The following is a 20,999-nucleotide window of genomic DNA, read 5'->3' on the forward strand; positions in this document are numbered from 1 at the left end:
AAACTTAACAAGTGAAATGGCAATTTTCTGACACTTCTAACATTCATGTCATGGATTGTCTAAATCGCATTATTACTTGAATAATAACATTTATTCACTACAATTTTACTTAAGTAAGTTGTTTGTTATTCGTAGTAATATTTCTCTTCATCATTATATATTTTATTCTTATATTCTTCCACAGTCTGCTGAGTTAGCTGTGTGGTAGCATGTCTGCCTCCAGACTAGCCAGCCTGGGTTCGATTCCCAGCGGGGTCAGAAATTTTAATATAAAATTTCTACCTCGGGATTAGGAGAGATGGTGGTGCGCAACTTCTGATCACTAGATTGTGCACCAATTTGCCTGGGTTAAATCCCTAATCTCTCCGAAGTGCATATGGAATACCATGGAATGTTAATAAATACAATACAATACAAAAGAGGGGGAAGCAGCCCATCCTGTAATAGTGTATGCCGCGTCCCAGCTCACAGAACAATAACCATGAATAGTACAAAGCCTGTATAATATGCTGGCACACTTAACCTACCTATATAAAGAAAGGACAAGAATTAACTCAGCCAGAACCAGCCCCTATTCATCTTTAATATTTACATTTATTTCAAAATCATATTGAAATATGCTGGATTTTCACAATTGTGCAATTTGTATTTATGGAAAATAATATTATGCAACCTATGAATTTTCTTTATGCCTGAGGCTGCTGTTGCTAATGGTAATAAAGCAACTTAAGTGTATTTGAAAGTTTTAATGTTTTGTGATATAGTAGGTTATTTTACGACGCTTTATCAACATCTTCGGTTATTTAGTGTCTGAATGAGATGAAGGTGATAATGCCGGTGAAATAAGTCTGGGGTCCAACACCGAAAGTTACCTAGCATTTGCTCATATTGGGTTGAGGGAAAACCATGGAAAAAACCTCAACCAGATAACTTGCCCCGACCGGGAATTGAACCCGGGCCACCTGGTATCGCGGCTATACATGCTAACCGTTACTCCACAGGTGTGGACACCGAAAGTTACCCAGCATTGCTCATATTGGGTTGAGAGAAAACCCCGGAAAAAACCTCAACCAGGTAACTTGCCCCAACCGGGAATCGAACCCGTACCACCTGGTTTCGTGGCCAGACGCGCTGACTGTTACTCCACAGGTGTGGATTTTGTGATATATCTTCTTGATATATTAAGTATTATAAAGAACGGCCTGTTACCAGTACTCAATTTGATAGGAGATTGAGTGAACCTTGACACATTCTAGGAGTTCTGGCAACGAGAAAAATCCCATCTCTCCGGGGATTGAACCCAGGACCTTCCAGTCTGTAACCAATTGCTCTACCAACTGAGCTATCCACCCATTAAGCAATATGGATATTTTAAAATCACCAGTATACAATGCATAAAATACTGAATATGAGTGAACACATATGTCGCAGAAGTAAAAAATGGTTAAAATTTGAAATTTGGTCTCATGGTATTGTGTTCAATGTAAATTACTGAAACAGCAAAAAACAATTTTTATACATCTTTCAATTTAAATAAAACTTCATAAATTACTCATACAGACCTAGAATATTGCATGGAACATACCTGTGAGTCCACTTGCCCTAGACTTCTTAGGAAAAGATGATCTATTGCCAGCAGCTGCAGCATTCTTAGCATCCTTGACTCGTTTATCCTTTGCTGTAACTCCTGCTGCTACAGACAATTGATCTACAAGTCCAAGACCTATCTCCCACAGTTCTTTCCTAGATTCTTTGTTGGCACCAATATTAGTCGCATTTTCACTGACCTTTGTATCGCCCAGTAGAGGAAGCAAATTGCCTGAGGCTGTAAGTATGAAAGTGTAGTCAGTTCAATTTCAATTTCAGCAGTTATTACGATAACCATTATCGTTATTTACATTACAATCTGGTAACAGAGAAGCTACAAACATATTATGCATTTTCAAGAAGAAATGCATATAAGTAGGGAAAGTAAATTGAATGTAAGCAGTTTCGAATACAAGACACAGACAGACATTATTTAAAATACAAAATTGATGACTTGAGTTCAACCACTAAGAAGAACTTTAAAAATATTACAGAAACTTACCTGACACATATTTGAGTACATCAGCACAAGTTGTTTGAGTACTTAAGTAAAGAAGTTGATGCTGGTGACCAACACCATATCGAGGTTGATAGGGGGCATAACTCGTAATAGCTAAACTGCTTCGTTGAAGAGGAAAATTAGCTTTCACAAACACAAATAACTTCTCATTTTCGAGGAGAAGTTGTAAAACCAGACGACGTGTGAAGCCAGAAATACCATGCAGAAATGTAACATCTGAAATAAAAGTATATCATGATACAGACCACATAATACACTTCAGTATGGGAGGATTATCCAAATTATATTAATTTAAGACTTGAATATAATATTGTACTACAAATAAATTACCAATAAAAATATAAAAAAAAGGTTTTATTTTATAATTTATCTGTAACTTTGACAAGATATTCAGAAATAGACTGTGAGGAACCATGTGGAACAAAGGATATTCCAATTATCAAAATTCAAAGCATGTCTGTTGTGATGATCTTTTATTTGGCATTATGCTGCAGCTGCTGCTGTTAAATTATGTTTAGTAGGCAATGGACAGAAGAATGAACTCAGAGTGGTTTTATTTGGTCCTTCAGTACAAGTTCAAATTCTGTTACTGTAAGGCTATATTCTCAATGCAAGTTCAAACTTACACATAACAGTCTGATGCAAATAATGACTTGTTGAAGAAAATTTGTACATTCAAAATGAAAAATGTGTTCATAAGGAATAACGAATTCTACTGGTTTCGAGTGGCATGAAGTTTCGTTTACATGTGTCTCCCAGGAGTCTGATACTAATTCTGACATTGCAAGCAGGTTTAATAATGATGTTCAGTTCCCCGTACCAAGGACAGAGAAAATGCTAGAAAACATCGTAAGGTTATATCACTTCTCCCTTCCTCCCCACATTTTATCTTCTCAAACTATGTCATTTGTATTGTGAGTGGCTGAATTATTTACTTTGATGCAAACTTAAAAGCTACCAATTTTACGTCATTATGGTTGCATCTTAAGTGAACATATTGTGAGATGGTCGCATTCAATAAACTGGTTCCTACCTCACATGTTAAACATTTAACACTTAATTTACAATGTAACCATAATGTACTCAAGAATCAACTAAACATACTGTGAATTCATTCAACCTTTTGTCCAGCAATGATGCATTGCTGCCAATGTGTGGGGGCCTAGTAATGACAGAACAATTTGTAAAAATGAAATGAAATGAAATGAAATAAAATGAAATAAAATGAAATAAAATAAAATAAAATAAAATAAAATAAAATAAAATAAAATAAAGGGGGAGCAATATATTAATAATTTTAACCCTGTGATGGGAATGCGGGATCTTTTGAGACCCCCAGTGTTGTTCGTCTCGGCATAGCTCAGATGGAAACAGTGCTCAGCATGCAAAGCTGAGAGGTCCTGGGTTCGATTCCCAGTGCCGGAACGAATTTTTGTCCAATAATAGATATCTACGTGTATGACTACATATAGTCATTGATTTTTCAATGAAGATGGTGAGATCCTCATATGTATGTATATGTCATACTCTCAGATTTTGAATAGAATTTATAAGTTGTTGCATGTCATGTAAATACCTATAACTTAAATATTTTTTTTATCCAATGACCACTGCTTTGAGTCATTTACCAAAGCATCTTCATCTCTCAGCGATGCATCAAAGCAGTAGTTCATTTTGCCACTGTAGGTGTTGCCCTTGGTGCACAAGGGAGGTAAACTAAATAGGACTGTATGATAATGATTATGATGATTAACCCAATCGCCTCATTTGACGACCTGCGGTCGCGCGAGATTTACCGCACCAAAATATCTTAATAGCACATCTTAGACAGTAAGTACATACTTTCGGTATGGTCTATGATAAATTTTGCATTAAAAACTTGCATAACTATTTGTTTATCAATTTATTTTATAGCACACTGCAAATTCATCTGCAAACTGGACATTAAATCCGAGTGTATGGAATTTAAAATATTTAAATACGAGCCCATTGGGTTAATGCAGCAACAGTATAATTTTATTTTGGTAGGAAAAATAGGAATAAGCAGTCGTGGACAACCGATAAGGGGTGGCCTCCAGCTTGGGGGTTGGGTGAAGGGCTAACAACCCATCACCATAAAAAATAGCTTGTTATGAAACCTTACAATAAGCCTCGAATGGGACTGATTCTCTGGCACGACCACAGCAAAGGAATAAGGTTATGATAGAGACTGGATTAATCTTGCACAGGATAGGGACTGATGGTGAGCTTATGTGAGGGCGGCTGTGAACCTCCGGGTTCTTTAAAAGCCATTTGTAAGTAAGTAAGTAAGTAAGGAAAAATAGGAGTACCCCACAATCTCAGTAACAAGAGAGGTCCAAAATGAGACGAGACTTTCAATAACTTCTCCTTTCAATGATTTTGGCTGCTAAAAATCAGGAAATAAAAGACATCTGTTGCAGGTGACTACAAACCATGTTCTCAGGATAATTCCAACCACAATGTTTAGTGAATCTTTGTGGGTGACATGAATAAGATCATGTAATGCCTCCAAGAAGAAATGTTATTCTCTTTGCATGGGATATAGTCTTGCTCTGTGAACTGCACCATCAACATTTTTGTACCTCCTAACATTATACAGAATCCTAGAATGTACTGGAACTCGCACTCTGAAAAATTGTTAATGAAACTCTCTTTTAACTTTTTCAACAGATTTGTACTTAATGAGCTTGCAATATACGAAAATACGCCATTAATCACAACAGGAATGCATGTATGCATGATGAAAAACGAACATAGACCAATTTGCCAAAGGACTGTTTAGTATGCAAAGACAGCTTCCACTGATATATTAAAAATAATACGTACTAGCTTGCAATAAACTATCAGTTCCAAAGACAGATTCCACTGAGATATTAAAATAATACGTACTAGCTTGCAATAAACTATCAGTTGCCTGCTTTTATTGCATGAATCATGCAGCGGGAGAGCAAGGATTGGGACCCAACAACCACGTCTACTAAACCTCATTCCATAATATAAGAAGAGTCTGCATGTCAACAAATGTAATAAAATTACATTATGAAGCATCCACATCAGACAACATACTATTTCTAAAAGGTTTTCTCTTATGATGTTGTTGTTGTTCTCTAATGGCCACAATTTGGGATCATTTAATCCATTTTGCTTCTTGCTTCCCAATAAAGTTGAGAGAAGTTTTTAATTTGTTGTGCTTCCTTGTTCAGTGCAGTGCATGTGAATAGATGCATAGATGAACCTGGTAAGTTGCATAAGGGGCATTCTTCAGTATTAAGGATTCCAATTTTGCAGAGATGTGCTGCAAGACAGTCATGACCGGTGTTCAATCTGAAGGCGGCAACAGTGTGTACTCAAAACTTTGTTTAGTCTATGCAGTTTTGTGCCTTTTTTTGCTAATTCATCAGCAATTTCGTTCCCACTTATGCCAATGTGTGATGGTATCCATTGGAAGTGATTTTCTTCTGTAAGTTTTCTAGTATTTTTATTAGTGTTTGGATTTCATTAATTTTATTTGTAAGAGGCAATTTGTTTAATGCTATAGCTTGTATTGTAGCTTTTGAGAAGACTAGTAAGACAGTATTGGGAAACATTTTCGGTCTACATATTAATTGTTCTAGAGCAAAAAGTACTGTTTCAATTTCTGCATCAAAATCTGATTTGTTTTCACCTATAGCTATATAGTGTGAAAAAAGAGGAGTGTACTCCAGCTCTGGCATTTGTTCCTCTATTTATTAATAGATGTGTAGATGTGTAACCATTCTGATGATGAGTATCTCTCTGTAATAGTGCATAACTTTATCTGTTTTAGATCTTCTTTTGTATGTTGATCTTTCTTTACTGTTTCTATTAAATCGAGGTTAATGTTGTACGAGTGGTAGTCTAGTGGATTTTGTAGTGGTGCAGCTTTTTCCATGTCTGTTGTTATGTTTAATTTGTTGAGATAGTTTGTGTTCCATTTTATTATATCTGTTTCTGTTTTTGTTTTATCCATGTTATGTCTGGTAGAGATTTGATTTTAAGGAAATTTTTTGCAGCTTGTTCTTTAATTTCTTCAAAGGAGGATACAAAAGAGGAGAGTTCAGCCAATGGTGTGAATTGGGTCTCGGCATAGCTCAGATGGAAAGAGAGCTCAGCACGCAGAGCTGAGAGGTCCTGGGTTCGATTCCCGGTGCCAGAACGAATTTTTCTCCAATAATAGGTATTTTAGGTTATCAGACGGTCTTAATAAATTTAAAATTGAGTTCAGAGATACATTAATGTTTCGACATAAAAGATAGTAATATGGTATATGACTGATATTTTTTTATCACCTGATAAATAAAATGGTGAAATTGTATACTTAAGCTTTGTCATTCATCATAAACTAGCTCAGTGGTATTCAGGCTATGATATGTGTACCCCTAGGGTACGCAGGGTTGTCTCAACGAGTATGCAGGTATGTACCTCACTGATTAAGAATGTAAAAATGCTGACATTCATTTTATTACTTACAAATGGCTTTTAAGGAACCCGAAGGTTCATTGCTGCCCTCACATAAGCCCGCCAGCGGTCCCTATCCTGTGCAAGATTAATCCAGTCTCTATCATCATACCCCACCTCCCTCAAATCCATTTTAATATTATCCTCCCATCTACGTCTCGGCCTCCCCAAAGGTCTTTTTCCCTCCGGTCTCCCAACTAACACTCTATATGCATTTCTGGATTCGCCCATACGTGCTACATGCCCTGCCCATCTCAAACGTCTGGATTTAATGTTCCTAATTATGTCAGGTGAACAATACAATGCATGCAGTTCTGCGTTGTGTAACTTTCTCCATTCTCCTGGAACTTCATCCCGCTCAGCCCCAAATATTTTCCTAAGCACCTTATTCTCAAACACCCTTAATCTATGTTCCTCTCTCAAAGTGAGAGTCCAAGTTTCACAGCCATACAGAACAACCGGTAATATAACTGTTTTATAAATTCTAACTTTCAGATTTTTGGACAGCAGACTGGATGATAAGAGCTTCTCAACCGAATAATAACATGCATTTCCCATACTTATTCTGTGTTTAATTTCCTCCCTAGTGTCATTTATATTTGTTACTGTTGCTCCAAGATATTTGAATTTTTCCACCTCTTCGAAGGATAAATCTCCAATTTTTATATTTCCATTTCGTACAATATTCTGGTCACAAGACATAATCATATACTTTGTCTTTTCGGGATTTACTTCCAAACCGATCGCTTTACTTGCTTCAAGTAAAATTTCCGTGTTTTCCCTAATCGTTTGTGTATTTTCTCCTAACATATTCACGTCATCCGCATAGACAAGAAGCTGATGTAATCCGTTCAATTCCAAACCCTGCCTCTTATCCTGAACTTTCCTAATGGCATATCCTAGAGCGAAGTTAAAAAGTAAAGGTGATAGTGCATTTTATTACACTTGTTGATAATTATTGCATTGCAGTAGAACTTGGTTATAACGACATCCAAGGGACTTTGAAAATTATGTTGTTATAAATGAGTGTCGTAGTAACCGAGATTAATATTATCAGTCTAGTGAGGTGGAAAATGAAAAATAATAACCATAATTAGGCTTATTTTAGATTTATGTATTCACTTTTAAGCATACCATGAACACAATAAAATACATGTAGGCCTACAATTATAAATACAGTATTCTGTATTAAAACAGTTTGTTCATTACTCACCAAACTTATTTACTGAGAAGTGAAATAATCAGTCATTTTACTCTGTTGTCTCCTACTTGCCCAATATACACTTTCTAAATTAAATTCTATGTTCATTATTCCAGTTGCAATTTCACTGCTCCTTCTCCTAGCTGCATACTCCCTCCTCTGACTTCATAGAAATGTTCACAATTCTAATGGCTTCTAAAGCGTCACTCACTTCTTTTAGTGGCCATACTGTGTTAAAATGCGTGCACTTAGTGAAAACTTCCTGTCGAAACTGACCGTATGCAGGTACCATTAATACCGCATGAATTCGGGCAGATTACAATGGGATGGGGAATCTGCCTGCATTCCAGAGGTCTATGATAGAAGGGAACAGTAAAGGATTTGCCAGATTTCAGCAAAATATTTCTCAAAATACTTTGGTTCTTAGAAAATTGTATTCCAAACTGAGGTTGAAAATGACGTTATATGCGAGGTAGACGCATATACGTTTGTCGTATTAAGCAAGGTAGATAAGCTTATGTCTTATGGGGAATTAGTTGGGACCACAGAATATTTGACGTTATAGTCGAGGTGTCGCACAAAACGAGGTCGCTATAACCAAGTTCTACTGTATACTGTAGTTTATTTTCCAATATCAACTCTTGTTTTTCCTTGCTTGAATACCATTTTACATAAATCATTACTATTATTATTGCATCAATAACTCCTGTATGATGATGATGATGATGATGATGATGATGATGATGATGATGATGATGATGATGATGATAATAATAATAATAATAATAATAATAATATATTTTTAGTACAACATCAATCATAGTCTTTTTTTAATTCTCATATAATTGCAATGCAGTTTGGGGGTACAAATATATTTTGGGGGTACACTAGCAAAAAAGATTGTATACCACTGAACTAGATTATTTAAAAATACCTCAAAGTAACATGCAGTACGTGTAAATATACTATGAGAAAGTTGTTTTAAAGTGAAGAAGTGTATCTGAAAGAAATATTTACAACATAGATAACTATAATGCAATCTTAATACTTTTCATTGTATCTCAACTGAAAAAAATCCCAACTTTAGATGGCTTGTGACACAGGTTAATATGGATATTTATCAATCTTCAAGTACAATTCAAACAGAGTGAGGGAGTGCCAAAGTAAAGATTGGAGAAATAAATTTTAAACATATATCTAAGTCAAAGATCACCCTAATGGGGAAGAAGAAGAAAAAAAAATCTAAGAAGACTCCAGGCTTCAGAGGTGAGGGTTTTACGAGGAATATTAAAAAAAAAATATATATATGAAGAAACTGAATAAGTAACATAAGGAACACTCTAAATATAGAGAAATTAGCAACAAAGTTAGAAAATAATAGGCTCAAATGGTTCGAACAAATAGAAAGAATGGAAAAGATTAGCAAAAAGAATGTTAAATGTAAAGGTGAAAGTGACCAAGAGAAGACCATGGGAAAGATGGATAGACCAAATTAAGAGAAACCTATAGGCATAGGGATATGAATGAGAAGAAAATGTACAAACGAAAAGACAACTAGAAGCATAATTGGAATCGATCTTCTGAAGGGAGGATATAATAAGAGGATGATGGTGATAATGATGACGACGATACTGGAGGAAAAAATACTTGGTAAGAAAAGAAAAGAAAGATGGAGAATAAAAAAAAGAGGAAACAAAAACATTGTTGAAGCAACAAGCCGGAGCTTTTAGAATTGATTAATTGACCTACTACTAACTTCTTCTTAAAGAGCTGTCTTATACCGAAAATGTATTACTTTCATACTGGTACCTGTTCCAATCATGAATGTAATAATAAGTTCAAGAGAACCAAGATAGGATTGTATGAAACATGTAAAAGGAAGTTCCTCCAACATCTATTTTAAGACATTCTGCTTGCAATTTATGGTTAGTTATGTAATGATAATAGCATGAGCCACAGATCTTTGCACATTCAGGTTATTATTTTAAAACTATAATACTATGTTGATGAATGATACTCATTCACATGGTCTCACAGACAATTACATTTAAGATTATTTTAACTGTAGCTATTAAAGATTAGAATAAAGAAATATACATTTAACATCTAGGTTTTATGTAAAGAAAATTGGTTTTAAGGGAACTTTAAGGCCCCAATATTTCTTTACTTAATGTCAAGAGCATTTTAACTGTATTAATTATCGAACTGTCTGCTTACTTTGATGAATTGTTTTTTGCTGACTAATGACATCACATAAAACTCTAGAGAGCAGCTGATGATTGGTTGGATGACACCAACAGCAACGAGATAGAAACTTCACTGTAGCAGATTCCAAAGCAGAGAATGATTCACTTATAAGCTCACATCTGAAAAACAATTATATTAATCAATTAATAATAATCATATAAACACAGAAATCTTAATGTGGAACAGGTTAGTATTTGGTGTATTATGACTTCAGAGTTTCACTTGTTCTAATAAAGTTCTTTTTTTTTTAATACCTCCAGGAAAATGCCAGATAGCACCTTAAAAGTAGCCAGAACAACTTTCTTCCAAAAAAAAACTTCCTGTATGCTAAATCATAATCATTTTATAATTTTATTGACAATAAATACTGAATGCAGCGGAAAACAATTCTAAATGAAACAGAACTATTTAAGTGGCAGTAAAGAATATTTACTAGCAGTAATATTTTATTTATTTCTTAGGAAAATATTTGGGGCTAAGAGGGATTAAGTTACAGAAGAATGGAGAAAGTTACACATTAGGACATAATTAGGAACATTAAATCCAGATGTTTGAGATGAGCAGGGCATGTAGCACGTATGGGCAAATCCAGAAATGCAGATTGAGTGTTAGTTGGGAGACTGGAGGGAAAAAGACCTTTGAGGAGGCCGAGACATAGATGGGAGGATAAAATTAAAATGGATTTGACGGAGGTGGGATATGATAATAGAGACTGGATTAATCTTGCACAGGATAGGGATCGATGGCAGGCTTATGTGAGGGCGGCAATGAACCTGCGGGTTCCTTAAAAGCCATTTGTAAATAAGTAAGTAAGTAATATTTTATTTGATAAAGATAGCACAATATGTTTTTGAACTGCTGAAACCAATTTTAAAGAGTATAATATATACCATTACTACAAAATTAAGCATCTTTAACACTATGTTAAATCACTGTTACTTTATGGCTGTGAAATATGGAAAGAAACAATCTGCTACAAACCAGATACAAGTCTTTGTTAACAGATGTTTGCATAGGATATTCTGCCCGGTCCAGATCACAAACGGAAGTCTATGGTTAAAAATCAAATAAAGACCAACAGAATTGGAAATTCGACAAAGTGGGGATGGCTGGGACATACACTTTGCCGATTTCCAAATGATATAGCCAGGAAAGCACTTGACTGAAATTCTCAAAGCAGTCGAGGAATTGGCAAATTCAAGATAACATGGAAACGAACAATTCTTGCAGAAGCCAAAAGCAGAGGCAAGATGTTGGGAGAGATCAAGGAGCTCGCCAGAAATAGAATCAGATGGAGTTTTCTGAGATCCCTATGTTTCACACTAGAATGATGGTAACATGATTGATTGATTGATTGATTGGGTAGCATTTTATTTAATGAGGTTATTCAGCATCAAATTTGAAAGTGAACGAGAAATGGCTGACATTTTGCCCTGAACAATCTAACAGGAACAGGATTATTTTACACAATTTACTCCCCTCCCAGAGGAAGCCATGCTAATTATTTGGCTGCCAGGTTTAAATCTACAAATTTATTGTTCCTATGACGGATGGTTGAGACACTGGGTGGTATTAATAAAAACGAAGACCTTACTTTGGTCATCTTCCTCATGAGCAAAACGAGCTTGCTTTTTCTATGAGGAAGCTCTGAAATGTCGTATTAAATAAAAACTATCGGAGCTTGCTCTTATGTGCCAGAGCTTGCTCTCAGAGTTTGCTTCACTTAGTGTGGGAATTCGTATCAGTAGAGTCGTCAAACGGGTTCAGGCCAGCCACAACAAGCGATACCGCCACGTGTATTTCGATCGAAAGGATTAGTGATTGAGCTATGAGTGATACAGAGGAAGACGTTGGGAAAAAGGGAGAAGATTTATCTTTATTTATGGATATCATTAAAAAATTTCCAGTTATATTTAAGAAGTCAATGTTACCGGAATCGAGGCAAAAGAAATCTGCAGCATTTCCAAATATCAGAGAGAAGTATGAAAAAGGGTTTGGGTTGCCAATAACCCAGGCACAATTAATTAAAAAAGTGTCCAATATGAAAACTAGATTTTAAAAAAAATATGGGAAACAAGAACATAAAGATGAATGACTGTCCGGGTTCGTATGGGATCTTTAATTGAAAAATCCGTAGTGACACTTGTGGCGGACAAGGTTGCAGTTGGGTTTTTCTCGGGGTTCTCCCGTTTCCCCTAATGAGGAATTTACATCATTCTGTCAACATTTTTCCATTTAGTCATTATTCCATAGCATTCCTCGAATGCCGGCTAGCGACGTAAGGACGGGGCTGGCCTAGGGATTAGTGGAGTTGCTTGCTCGAAACCTGGATACATAGCAAACCTTAGTGTAGTCAGCCGGTGTGAGTTTGGGAATGTGCCTAGCTTGAGGGTTGGTGCAATGTATCTTGATAGGTCGCAGTGCTGGATCATAGTGCCCCTCTCCCAAATTCTATTTCATTCCATTGCATAATATTTGAACTGATAATTTCATGTAAGTTACATTTGTATGTAAGTTGTAAATAAAGAGGTATTCGACATTCCGTGTATTATCAGCTGTGATTTGATAGTAGTTTTCAAAGAGTCTTGCACGCTATTCCTTATAATACTCTCTGTGTTCCTTCAATGCCTCCAATTGTTTCAACAGCATTAGCCTCTGCAAATCTGTTAAGGAAATATTTAAATGCACTGCCTCTGGTTTGGTTTGTGTCACCTAAGAAATAGTCCGTTAAACAATCCACATTTTCTCGATTAAATCGGTACGAAGTTTTGTAATCTCTCGAAAGTGAATCTCTGTGCTTCTTATACAACTTTTGAGGCCATTGAATATCCATGAACTCAGCCATTTCGATACAACAGCTTCACTCTACAAGCTTGAGTTACCAATTTAGGTACCTCAGGTTTTTTGAAGCAAATGCTTCAGAGCAAGAAGCAAAACTCCGTTTTATTAATAAGTAATGCGAGGAAACTATTACGTGCTGACTCCTTGCTCAAAGGTGGAGGAAATTCTTGATGAGCAAGCTCATTTTCCTCAACTTTATTAATAGGAAAAGGAGGAAGCTCACAAAATTTGAAGCAAACTCATCTTCCTCATCTTTATTAATACCACCCACTATCTCATCATAGCTCTGGTCTCTCAGTAGAATTTGATAGTATTCTTGAGCTTATACTGATTGCTATTAAGATTAGGGCAGTGGAGTAGATGTTCTTCGTCCATGATGGAGATTGGCATTTGGGATAAAGTGCATATTCCAATTTTCCATAAATGAGCTGCTAGACAGTAATGCCCTGTCTGAAGTTTCCTACAGCTTCCTTCCTCGGCTTGTTTTTGTAATTTGCTTTTGACAGACCAACAACTTCGAGTGTAAGGTCAAGAGTTCAACACTGATATCTGACGTGCTCTTCTTCTCTGCTGACATTCCTCTCTACAAACTGAAGAATCAGTGCTTCAGAGAATTCATGCAGAAATATACTCAACAAACCCTCCAAGATAAGTCAATATACAGAAAAAAAACTATGTTTCCACTGTTTACGAGGTAATTGTACAGAAGATAAGAGAAGAAATTCAAGATGATTCAATTTGGGTTTCCACTGATGAGACCACAAATAAAGAAGGCAACTTTTGGTTTGTTAAATGAACAATATTCTGATGAGATTCTTTTACAATGTTATGTTTTAGAAAAGTGCAATAACAAAACTACAGCAAATCTGTTGAATGAAGCTATGGGTATCCTGTGGCCAGGGAGTAGTATGATAAAATGTTACTTTTTATTAGTGATTCCGCAGCTTATATGGAGAAATGATGAAAGCTGGACATGGTACCTGTGAGCTGAAACTTATGTAATTTAGTATGTCATCAAATACATATGATAGATTTTATTCTGTACATACAAGCCATAAAACTTGTTATGGTCGTAAAAATTGTAGCACAACAAGCACTAATAACTTAAACTAATTCTTTATTTAATAATCAAACCATGAAGACTATTCATGAAATGGCGAAAGCTTTTTTCTCAACCATTTATTTTACTTCCATTTTCTTTTTCCTCGCATCTGTCTTCCATATTTGCTTATCTCTTTCCATCTTATTCCCTTTCTCTAGTTTCTCATCAATATTACGAGGCGTATTCTTAAAGTAAGTTCCAAAAGGGTGTAGTAAGTAAATAGGAAGATATTTACAAACCATTTTTGTTGCATTGTATTCCCCACGCTTCAATTACTTCTCAACATAATCTCCACTGTTATTGAGGCATTTATCGAGTCGTGTCACAAGTCTTTCTATCCCCTCATTGTAGAATTCGCCCGCCTGCGATGTGAAGCACTCCCGCACTGCTGCTTTCACTTCATCATCGCCATCAAAATGTTGACCACCGAGAAACTTCTTGAGGTGCAGGAAGAGATGAAAGTCACTTGGAGGCAAATCAGGTCTGTAAGGGAGATGGTCAATTTGTTCCCAGCCAAATTTCGAGATGAGATTTTGAGTGTCACGAGCTGTGTGTGGCCGAGTGTTGTGATGAAGCAACACAACTCCGTTGGTCAGCATTCCATGTCTCTTGTTCTGAACTGTGCAACGGAGCTTCTTCAAGGTCTGACAATAGGTTTCTCTATTAATGGTTTCACCCCGAGGCAAGAATTCAATGAGTAGGAATCCTTTTCTGTCCCAAAAAACAGTGCACATGATCTTGCATGTTGACACGGTTTGTTTGAATTTCTTTTTCCTTGGCGATGCAGTGTGCCTCCATTCCATGGACTGCTGCTTCGATTCAGGTGTCATGTGAGACACCCAAGTCTCGTCACCTGTCACAATATGGTCAAGAAACTCATCGCCTTGCTCACTGTAACATGTGAGGAAGCTCAATGCACTGGAAGCTCGTTTGGTTTTGTGTTCTTCGGTGAGCATCTTGGGTACCCATCGTGAGCACAATTTTCGATATCATAATCGATCTGTCACAATTTTGTAGAGAACACTCCGCGACATTTGTGTAAAATTCAAGGAAAGCGAAGAAATTGTGAACCTCCTGCCCTCATGAATTTTTTCATCAACAGCACGCACCAAATCGTCATTGATCAAAGTTGGCCGACCGGTACACTGCTCGTCATGCACAGAGACGCGGCCCTCATTGAACTTCCTAACCCATCTCCTGACCATTCCATTACTAATGGCATCATCACCATACACCTCACAAAGTTGACGATGAATGTCAGCTGGCTTGATGTTCCTCGCATTCAAGAAATGGATAACAAAACCGCATCTCACAGTTGGCGGGCTGCTCGATCATTTTAAACATTTCAACTGATCACAACTAACCACACACACGGACTGAAGCTCTGAAACTGCATGCACAGCTTGCCTGAGGACTGAAGAAGAAAACACGCATGTGCAAAATAACAATTGCAGCGATGTGACGGCTATAATTGAAAATGGAACTTAATTTAAGAACACGCCTTGTAGTTCGAACAATTTCACACAGTAGGCCTACATAATTAGTATTAGTAGATGGGACTCTTTGAAGCAGAAGCTACATGATTATGACTGATTTTAGTCAAGAAATAAAAGTTCTTTCTACAAATAATATCAAAATATTTGATCTTAGTATCTCTATTGAAAGACTGCAATACACTCTTTCTTTACAGATGTAACCACATGAATGTCTCCAGATCTCCAGAACAATAGTTTTTCAAAGAAAAGAAATGACACTTTCCACAAAAAAACCATGAAATAGTGAATCAGAAATTACCTGCTCTGTCCTTCAACAGACGAACAACTGTTGGATTTATTACACAAGAGACTTAGAAGTGGAAGCCAGAAAACAGAGCCTTCAGGAGAACCCAACCAGTCTCTCATATGACCTTCAGCACACACTTCTGCAAAGAAGTTCAGGACCATGGCCATTGTGTCCACTCTAAGCATCGGCAAGCCATCTGAAACAAATGACAAGCATTACATTAGCTGACACAACTCGTGATATTTCAGATGTGATTAAAAACAGCCAGAAACAATCACAGATAACATACAGTATCTCGTATGATGTTCAGTTTATGCACAGTCAACAGCACTACAAGGATTTTTGCACTCTGTTTACTTAAGTCAAGCATATCAATATTTATTTATTTCGGAATATGTATTTAATGCACTAAGCACTTGACTCATATCATTGTGCTTACAAATGAAGACAAAAAAAATATTCTACAACAAAAATAACAAAATAAACAAAACAGTAATTGATCAATACATATTTATGGAAAAATAAAATAAAAAACAAAACAGATAAATACCGGTAACTAGATATATTCATACATTGCTTTTCTCTAGAGCAGTGGTTCCCAAACTTCTTGAAAGGATGATCCACATTTTTGGGCGAGACTTTTGTTTGCAACCCCCCATTATCATACCATACTTAACCTCATTCCAAAAATATAAGTCCCTGTAAAATCGAAAACGATGATTTTACTGAAACCAGTGGATACCAGTATCACCCAAAGACCGACTAAAATAGAACTATTACAATGCAACAATGACACGAAATATGAGAGTTGGATAAAAAGTAATGGCAACACTGCTGCTATGTCAGCTTCGTAAGTCAGATAACCTTAGTGTTGTGGAGCTGAGAACAGAGGATTAGACGAGCTAGTGCAGCTTCACATTGTCACAATTACAACAGACACAACAAATAGGAAGGAAATTAAATTTTTGCCTGTCCTGAGAGGATTCATAATCCTAATTATATTATTAACGGGTGAATATTCCGAAATGGGTAATGTTTTTTTTTTATCCAATGCCACCAGGTTGTCTTTTCGACATTTCTGGTCTTCTCTCCTGGCTGTGGCTTAATTGTAACCCACTTCTGAGGTTGGGGCGCCTGGAAGGCGGAGTTACATTACCCCGATGATGTGATAGGATGATTATGATAATGTATTGCCAGGAGAGGTCTTAAATCTAAACTTAACCTAAATTCCAGACCATGGACGAACACAGGAAAAATTCCTGTGCTCTAACCGGGAATCGAACCAGGGACCTCATGAACTATAGCCAGAAGCTCTGACCACTAGACCATGAGGCTGGCCAAACAAAACATGTAATAGCTAATATATTTCTCCGCAAGATGCCACTTTCTATTGCCTTGACGTGGTTAATTTTCCTGTTCCTTGGAACTCTTTTCAACCCTTAAAAATTGCTGAAACAAAACACCAGTAAATTCACTCGTAATTCCTGTAATATCATCAATCGTGACTTCGGGGCATTACTCAGCAGATTTATAAAACACTTTTAGTATAATTTCTCTTCTTATCACATGTTACAGGCTTCCTTGGCAATGTTTCTTACAGAAAACCATAATTTGCGACACACCAATTTCTACCTACCTTATTCTACTTTTATATGAAACTGATGTTTCAGTTAAAATATGAACGCTTACTCATTGCGAGGTAAAGATTCTATATAATGTGACCCGTTGCGCGAAAAGGAACCTAAAGTCGTGAAAGGAAATTTTACAGGAGAACAAAATAACGAATTTGCGGTATAAAAACTGCATTTCTTTGTTTTGACATCTTGCGCTACCTGTAGGCTTTTTTTCATACTAAACTAGGACGAATTTTTACACAGTACTTCTTAAATACCTAAATCTTTCTTATAATTGCTAAGAAAACAAGTGAAGACTTTAATTCCATTTTTCTCGAAAAGTACATAATGTAATATCAACATTCAATAAGTAATATATTAAAAACTATAGCACCTAGAATCATGAATTTTTTTTAATGCTCAGTATTTCATCCTCTTTTTGAAACCACAAAAAACAAAAAAAATGAAAAATCCGACTTTAGGTCCCATTTCCTGCAACTAGTCACATATTTGCATGTGGGTAAATGTATGTCCTGGCTGATTTAAGGAGTTTCTTGAAAATGTTAACTGATTACTTTTGCGTTTAATTAACTAACTCTCACATGTTTTAGTTGGAAACAAAGCATAAAAGGATTAATTTTAAAATTAATAATTAAAAAATAACGTCCAAATGTCAAAATGTAACTATGGTCCCTATGTCTCCAACTACATTTTACTCTGTGTTGTAAAAATAACTTGGCAAAACTTGTGTACCTCAAAATCTGTGCTTCAGTGGCTGGCCATGATAATATCTTTGAAAAATATTGGAGTGCAAGAGGTCAAATGACTTTATTGTCAAATGCCTGGCATTAGAAAACAACAACAACATTTTACTCTGTTTTACTAAGTTTTTCTCGGAATGTTTCGATTTGATTTTATTTCCTCGGCCAAGATTATAAAAATAAATAGTTAAAATACTTATGAAATACAGGAATTGTTGTTTTTTTAATTCTGAAAGGGCACAACTTTAATGTAAAGTTTGTCCCCAAAAATTTCGTAACGCCGGTCCCTCGAAATAAAAGAGCTACACAAAAGACAATTTTGCTTCATGTGGTAAATTTTAACGGTTGGTAGTGATGAGAGGTCAACATGGCGGCAGTTAAAAAACTTTTCGTCCATTGTTGTAATTTATTTTATTGAAAAATACAAAAATCATCACTGATGACCAGGGAAAGGGATTTGGAGTAACTTATTATAAAGAATGATGAAACGTAGTATAGATATTCGTAACTCAGTGACTGTCAAGCGAGCTGCATCACGGAGCATGGACGAGTACAGTCCACTTCATACAAACTTACACGCAACGTGCTGTAAACGTATTTCAGAATAAACATATGGAATAGTTTAATGACATATATGTAGTGACCTACATACATAATCTGCATTTCACTTTGAACTACATGTGCTTTTCTTGGCAACACACAAGACACCAATAAACAACATTACAAATAGACATAGTTAAATATCAACCTCTGCATCCTTGCGTGGAAATATTGATGGCTGATAGACAGTTGTCTTCTGTATGGAACTCGCCTCTGAATATGTGTGTTTTTCTGTCAGGAGCATGTTAAATTAAAACCTTTATTTACAATATCATGAAATATGATAATATGTATACAACGTATACTACAGTATTTAGAATATATGTAATATACTGCAATATTTACAATACCAGTATAGCCTAATACAGTATCATTAAATGTTGAACAAAATGTAGAACCAAACGAAATGGCAATTTTCAATTAATGCTATGTTTTGTTCATGAAACAATTATTCCTGCTGTTCCTTGTTATAATAAGTTGTAAATATTACTGTATTTTCAAATTTTCAAAATGCAACTTTGCTCTGTTGCAAGGAAGGAAATTTTTTAACATGGAAAAACTCCGCTCTACATCTGCAGAGACAATTGGAGAGTACTTAAAACAAGATATGTCAATTAAATTCACATGTTGAATGACATGATTGGGACACGTCCTTGTTAGTACATCTGAAATCCGACTAAGAATACCGTAACCATCATTTTTAATCAAAACTCTTTCATTTTTTTACCAACACGCTTTCCTACTTCACCTTCTACTGCACTCAGTTTATTTAAATAGTCCTCATAATATTTATTTGCTCAACTAGTTCTACTCCTGACTTTTCTAATTGAATAATGGCATCCGGTAAATATCCAAAATTTGGCTTAATATCCACGACTTCTTTCTCGATTGTTCTATCATTTAGCAGTTCCTGGCGTATTTGAATCACAGTGGCATCATTGGGATCGAAAGACTGGACCACTTTCTTCACAGATTGAAGGTGATGTGCGTAATAATTGCAAGCTTCTAACCATGACCTCCATCTCTTAAGAACTGGACATGGGGGAAGCGACAATTTAGGGAATTGTTTCCTGAATTTGATACTCGATCTGGAGATTTTACAAATGTAGTCTTTCAATGGTGTATTGTTAGTTGGTTTCACTTTCCGCATTGTACCCGCACTTCACTACTCTGAACTGCGAACCTGCATGTTGAAGTTCCTATGCGACAACTGTCCCGTTCACCTGTTGTTGACGTGCAGAGAGCTCCGAGTATGGCATGGAGGGGAGGACTTGATATAAAGGGTTGTAAACAAATGGCTGTGTAGATGCCAATACTAGCTTTTACTGCTTCAAATTCCGTTCCCTACTGATGACTGAATGTTATGTTTTCTATTGGTAACACCAGTCCCAGGTGGCATTAAATATAGTTTGTACATATTAAACTTTCGTAGTATATGCAAAACATTACAATGTTTATCGATTAAAATATCTAACCTCCATGATATTTTTAACGATTTATTTTGTCAGAACTATTGCGGAAATTATACTAATTTGTAACAACTGTCCCTGTAACGTCAGTCCCTTTATTGTGGGACCGAGGTTTCATTTAACATACAATTATTAAATACTGGTGGATAAAGTAGCTTCGAATATTATTTCATATGATTGTTTATAGGAAAGAAAAAAAGTCTGATGATGAAAGTAGGAAATATGAAAGGGAGAAGATACGTAGGCAGAGGGTAAATATGACTGAAGGGGAGTTGCACAAAAAAAGGGACTATGGCAAAGAATATATATAAAAAAAAGAAAGAAAATAGCAGATAGGACTGATCGTGAAAAAAGAAATGTTCAAAGACAAGTGAAATCTGAAGTACAGAAGTTTAGAAGATGCCTTAAACAATGGGCTGTAAGGGAAAGATAACAACAATCTCTTGTTCTTTTTTTAATTAGAAAATCTCACATAAAATTTTTTTAAGCTCAACTGATACCAGAATCTTCAATAATAGGAGCAAATGTAACCAATGTGAGGAAAAAGTACACAATTTAATATAATATATTCTTTCCAGTTTGTTATTCATATTTGCCCATTTCAGAATATTCACCCTAACAATCTTATCACTAAAAGATACTTCATGCCTGAAAATGGAATAAAGGTTAAACTTCTGGATGTTGAAAAGCTCTCTGGTGAGACATTGGAAATAGTGGCGGAATCATGTAACACTGTCATCAAGAAACACAAATGTTCTACTAAAATTGTCGGATTATGT

General features: G+C 35.9%; 1 protein-coding gene across 5 annotated transcripts in view; it reads right to left on the bottom strand.

The window, feature by feature from the left end:
* Bruce (BIR repeat containing ubiquitin-conjugating enzyme) overlaps nucleotides 1-20,999 on the bottom strand; it is a 571,194-nt gene that overhangs the window by 95,750 nt on the left and 454,445 nt on the right. For all 5 annotated transcript variants that reach the window (XM_069833681.1, XM_069833684.1, XM_069833683.1 and 2 more), the window contains 4 exons: nucleotides 15,790-15,973; nucleotides 10,023-10,171; nucleotides 2,090-2,323; nucleotides 1,586-1,825 (listed from right to left, as the gene is read on the bottom strand). In XM_069833681.1, coding sequence (XP_069689782.1) covers nucleotides 1,586-1,825; nucleotides 2,090-2,323; nucleotides 10,023-10,171; nucleotides 15,790-15,973 — 807 coding nt within the window. The remainder of the gene's footprint in view (nucleotides 1-1,585; nucleotides 1,826-2,089; nucleotides 2,324-10,022; nucleotides 10,172-15,789; nucleotides 15,974-20,999) is intronic.

The sequence above is a fragment of the Periplaneta americana genome, chromosome 8 (genome assembly GCF_040183065.1).
Source record: "Periplaneta americana isolate PAMFEO1 chromosome 8, P.americana_PAMFEO1_priV1, whole genome shotgun sequence".
NCBI lineage: Eukaryota > Metazoa > Arthropoda > Insecta > Blattodea > Blattidae > Periplaneta > Periplaneta americana.